Below are 6,110 nucleotides of genomic sequence, written 5' to 3'. Positions count from 1 at the left end.
TAAGGAGGAGGTCTGGATGTGATATATAAATATGTGAAAGAAAAATGTGTCAGGATAGAGATAGAAGTTTCTCCTACTGGGCAGGAACATTTCAAGAAATAACGACACCCTGGAATGAGAGGTGAAATCTCACTAAACTTTTTATGTTGGAGCATAAAGCGTAGGATGTCCGTTTATAGCATCGGTTCGAGGAGTCCGGTCCTATCTCTCTCCGGCTAGTGGCTACTTTACTCAGAGGGCATTCTTTTATTACTAGCCCGATTTCGAGATTTTATAGTTATTTTTGGTTTTCCAAAGATAGAGGATCGTATTTCAGAAAATTGGATTCTTTATGGTATCAATGTTACCAAATAGACTCCTCCAGTGAAATAATTTTCTTATAAATAAAATCATTTTAAAAAATGATAGCCAACTGATATTAATATCTAGCTTAACTTATTAAAGAAACTTACGAATAACTAATAGCTGAATATATGTAGACAGCACACCAGTTTTGATCGACTTGCCCGATTTTATAGCTAATTTCTATACGTCTTTCACACAGATATAGAGGATTTATTCCTTAATCTCCTTCCAAGTAAGATTCGGAGAGATTATGTGTTTAAGAGGATTGGGAAGATTTTGGGACATATTCCTCTTTTTTGTTAATGAATTGATATAAGAAGCCCGAAGCCATATAGATGTGATTTCACTTCATTTATATTTTTCTAAAACATATGTGTTTTATTAAAGAAACATATACTATTTGTTCAAACAATTATATTAGCAAATACAATTAAGTTAATTAAATTAATTTACTTAGTACTCACGCAATTAAATTATTGAAGACAATTAACTTTTGATAGCACTTTCTTTTTTTATAATTATTTTTCTTTCTTAAGGAATACAATACTTATCACATTTTACATAATTTTATCACAATACTTTCCCTCAATAAATAATTCATTTACAGGTTTGTGAAAATAAAAATTTGTAATTGTTAACTGTTAAGCCAAAGCCACATTTACACCACTTATACACATTTTTTTTATAATATAGTTTCAGGATTAAATTCGATGCAACTCATCTTCTTTTCATCCATCTTATTTCTGTGGATATGTTTTGGCCATGTCTTGTATAAGTGTATTTGTTCTTCTTTATAGTCCGTCACGAAATTACAAAACATCAGTCGAAATTTGATTTAATTAATCTATCATCTATTTTTTGTAATCTAAGTAGACCAGATAAGAAGGATTAGAAGATTAGGATTAGTGCTTCCGCTGACCTGACTACAGTACCCGCATGACACAACGCTTGTGCGGGTGGGTAGTTCAGTTCCGTTCGCTTAATCTTCCATTAATCTGGACAAATCATCTGTCAATAGTTAGTCAATATTATCTATCTATATTTGTTATCTTCATTACTTGTAGTCAATCTAACAGCTATATCTGAATCCATCACTAATATGAATATCATACTTATCACATAATCTTTATCGATTGAGGTATTATTCTTTCATTTATTCTTAATAATAAATGTCATTCAAAGTTTATTTTGATTGTACCTTATTTTATAAAGCATTCCATTTTTGCCTGAAAAGTTATGACTTGTTTTCGGCCAAAGTTCTTCCAGTATTGGTATTCCACAAGAGTCCAACTGCAGCTTATAAGTGTCAAAACTGTCTCGATATCCCTGAATCAATAAGCCCTATACCGTATCAAAGGTACTTTAAATAATGACTTTTCAGTTCTAGAGTCCACGTTTAGACTGTTGGAATTATCAATCAATATTTTAAAAAAAAAAATATCGCTTATCAATTATAAATTGCTAAGATAAATCGGAATATTAATGTGAAAATTCTTTAGTTAATTAATTTGCTACTCAATATTAATGTTTAAATCACTTCGTTATCAAAATTTGTCTCAACTATTTATTAATTATAATGTTTAACACCTTTTGATACTTGATTTATAGCTCCTGAAAGAAGTGATATTTCAGTATTTCATACTATCCAAATTTTAATATATATATAAACGAAAACATGCTACTAATGTTTCTATAGATAAGTAATCTCTCAGCACCAATATTTAATTTTTATTAACTAAATAATTAAAAAAATTAAATGGTTTAAAGTTTATATATTTGAATTGATACCTATATATTTGTTCAGAATCCATTCGATATTAATAAAATATTGTATTTTATCAACACAAATATTTATTCAGTAAATTAAAAAAAAAAACAGTATCCTACAAAGGCAAAATATTAAATAAATATTAAGTAATAATTGTTAAAAATTTTGTTCATATATTATAGGTATTTGAACATATAACATATAACATTGAAAATTTTATATTATTTGTCATAATGATCAATATAATGTGCATGTGTTAGTCAGTATCTATGTAGTGTTGTGTTAGTTTCAAACTGAGCTATTAGTGAAATAAGTCGAAATATTCTCAGTTGAATAATTTGGAATCATTTTAGGTAGTCTTATTTGTAATTTCAAAAATGTATATTATAAACATATTTCATCTGTTTTTACTGATTGACCAAATTTTAAATCAAATATAACAAATTTAACTAGCGGGTACAATTCCACAAATAAATACTTTTGATTGAGATAGAAAAAGTTCTGAAGATACGAATATTTTGCAAAGACTAACAAAGGAATGACTTAATAAGAAGAGTACAATTAGAGCAAGACAAATAGTCTAACATAAAAAAAAAAATTATATTTAGAATACACATGGTTACTGTATTTGATGGTGAGTTTTATTTGTTGAAGTAACTGTATTTGCTGGAACATACATCCTTAAAAAGAGTGCTCTAGTTTACTTATAATTGATATCATTATTCTTTTCATTACATTTTTCCTAGTAACATTTTTTGATTTTTTTTTTTTTTATAGCTTTTATATTTGCAATATTAATTATTTGATACCTAATAGGCCTAATAGACCTGTGATCCAGACAATTAGCACTATCAGACAAATGATTCATTGTAATTATGAGGACTAGACTTCCCAGAATAAAATTACTTTTTATTTTATTGGTTAATAATAATTTTGATGGATTTTTCTTATCTTACCATATTTTTTTATTTGACATAGTAATACTGTTGTCCTTTATTCTTATCATTTTATTGCTATTGCTATTTTATAATATTCAACATATATTTTTTTCTTTACTTTACATTTTCAGGTTTTCGATACGAAATATTAAAAACATTGTACGATGTAAGCATATCATTATTTTATAACTTAGTATACATTTTAATGGTAAATAAAATATATATGTATTAAACTGATCAGATAAATATGTATTGAGATTTTACCATGTCAATATTTATGTAAAAAGTTTCATCAACTGTGATGACCTGTACTAATTACATGTTACTTTATGTTACAAATAATTTTTACTATCTCCCCTTTAAAATAAAAATTAAATCAAAGTAATAAAGTCACCAAAACAGAATAGATGTTTATAAAAGTCAAGTTTAGTAAAGCAACTAAAAATTTGAAAGAAGTAAGTTTATATCTTCTCTCTAATGAGAGTGCGAAAATTTTCATAACATAATATATAAAATGTGATAAGGATTATGTTAGTCTCAAATAGAGGGTTAAGTATACTCCATTAGTCTGTATTTATCACTACTTTTTCTTATTTATCTACTGTTGGATCATTTTTATAAGTTTTATCCTCCGTTTTTATATATATAGTGGATTCAATGTGGCATCAGTTAGTGAATTATAGTAGTTGGATATGGTATGAAAACAATATATTCAACTGAAACTATAGATCTATGAAAGGAAATTCTTCTTATTAGTAACAGAAATGGGAAAAATTGGATTTGAGTTGAAGAAATAAGTAAAGAAACTAGATTTTATAATTTAAGACTAAACATAAAGTTAGAATAGAAATTTTAAATACGCAACAAAACAAATGTTAAAATCTAAGATCTGATAACTTATTTCACTACAACTGAGAAATAAATTCTCATTTGTAATCCTCCAATTGGGCCACATAAGCTATTAGTGCTTGCAAAATCACCCATATTAAAAAATACTCTTTGTCCACCACCGAATTCCTCATCTGAAAGCTTTTGAGACTGTTTATAAACCAGGGCATCAAAAATAAAATCTACCCCAAAGAGTGTCAGTGGCGGAATATAATCTGAAAAAGAAAAAGAAATTCAATCATGTATAAAACAATTAACTATCCTACCAAAATTATATCAGTTGAAATTTAGTGAATTGGTCTTATTTTCAAATTTTAAATAATAGATATATTTATTAATTATTGTTCATTCTATATTAAATAAATGACTGTATTTTTATCATACCAATTTTTATTAGCTGTACTTACATGCAACTTGTGGGAAAGAAGTCAATGTACCATTCAGGAAGGCACAATCCTGTAAAGGTTATATATAAAATTATATAATTTCATAAAATTTCGAAAAAATACATCATCAAAATACTCACTGGTATATTAACTACAAGCCAATTCAAGAAGGGCCCTGGCCCGATAAATGCAAAAGTATAATAGGCCCCCTAAAAATAAATAATGAAAATTTTTACTTTATACATTAACAATATTAATAAGATTATCAAATATTTATTATCAGACTTCTTCTGCAGTGTCAAACAATATTCTTGGGGCTGTAATAAAACCAGTTGAGGGAAAACTTCCATCACAATTATTCTCATTGACAGTAACCTGAAAAATATCATAAACTTTAAATAAATTTTATATCCAAGTTAATTTTAGCAGAATTTTGTACTGATATTAGAATTGTCAGATTTTCTTACACCTGAGATAAAAACTATTGGAGACAGCTGGCATGCATTAAAAGGTATTCCACCAGAGGTACAGTTTGTCGACTGTTCTTGTGACAGAATTCCTTTGAGCAGTAATGTTGTCAATATCAGAAGCTTATCCACTTGAAAAAATTAATGCACAATGGAATCCACAAATGCGATAAAGAACCAACTAACATTTTTGTGACATGATTTTTTTAAAAGCTATATCCATAGTTATTTTAAGTCATTTCATTTCACAGAATAAATCTTAAGCACAGCATAATTCTATATCACTATTTATATAGAGTCTTGAGTTTTTATTGCGAAAAGAAAAAAATTATCGATATAGCTTCTAAAAGGCAAGAAAAAACTGTTGGTTGGTACTTTTTTATGTGAATTCAATTATAATCTTAAATTAATCTTTAAAATAGTTAAATCATTTCATATAAAAGGAAAATTTACAAATACCCTCAGCCGCTAAAAGCAATCAAATTGGTAATTTCAGAAACAAAATGACCGTTCTGGTTCTTCTCTTTAGGAAACAAAATAATGGTAGTTAAAAAAATATATTGCATCACATATTACTCTGTCATTAAAGGTCATTAGATTACTTCACGCATAAGAACCACTCAAATATTCTTCCAATTAATTACTTTGCTTTTTTTTTAGGCTAATCTTTTTTTCTTACCTATTGTTTGAAATACACACATACCAGCATTTTGGTACTTCTATTTCAAGTATTCAAGTTCAGAATACAAGCAATACATTGTTAATAAATAATCAAATGAGCAATTCATTGGATATCAACTACGAATATCCTAAATCACCAAAACTATGTTTCAACATCTTAATAGGATTCACTTTTTGAGCACTGCATAATGGAAAAGTTTGTCCAGTTCAGTTTTTGATATATCACTCAATCCACCAGACAGTGGGCATTAACAGTAAGGCTAACTAACTCATTACTTTCTGCAAAAAAGTCATCTTTAAGATATGAATAAATTGATATAATACTCGGCAGTGTACTATATTTATAATTATTGTCATTTTTTATCAGATTATAATATTGTATATTATACTTTTACATGTAATGAATATTTTAGAATTGTATTAATAATTATCATTTATAGCATATATTTTATTTGGACAGCACCACTGGATATAAAACATTTTATAGTTAGAAAGTAGTTGATTCTAATGTCTAAATATCATTGACATCATCCACTCCAGTTGAATAATTTTCAATAAATTATATCATCCAATCTACTTACTTCATTGGTCAGCCAGTGTAACACAATAATACAGAGTCTTTCGTAGAATGGCTCAG

At 27.2% G+C, this 6,110-nt stretch overlaps 1 protein-coding gene across 1 annotated transcript; it reads right to left on the bottom strand.

The window, feature by feature from the left end:
- Positions 1–3,915: 3,915 nt before the first annotated feature.
- LOC106686661 (uncharacterized) lies at positions 3,916–6,110 on the bottom strand. Its single transcript, XM_014430075.2, has 6 exons — positions 6,055–6,110; positions 4,793–4,923; positions 4,611–4,700; positions 4,466–4,534; positions 4,347–4,395; positions 3,916–4,154 (listed from the first exon to the last, which is right to left on the bottom strand). Coding segments are annotated over exons 1-6 (546 nt in total). The 5' UTR covers positions 6,056–6,110; the 3' UTR covers positions 3,916–3,948.

This window comes from Halyomorpha halys, unplaced genomic scaffold, assembly GCF_000696795.3.
Source record: "Halyomorpha halys isolate HHAL.00 unplaced genomic scaffold, Hhal_1.1 Scaffold859.1, whole genome shotgun sequence".
NCBI lineage: Eukaryota > Metazoa > Arthropoda > Insecta > Hemiptera > Pentatomidae > Halyomorpha > Halyomorpha halys.
Note: the sequence above shows the minus strand (reverse complement) of the source record. Positions and strands in the feature narration are given on the sequence as shown.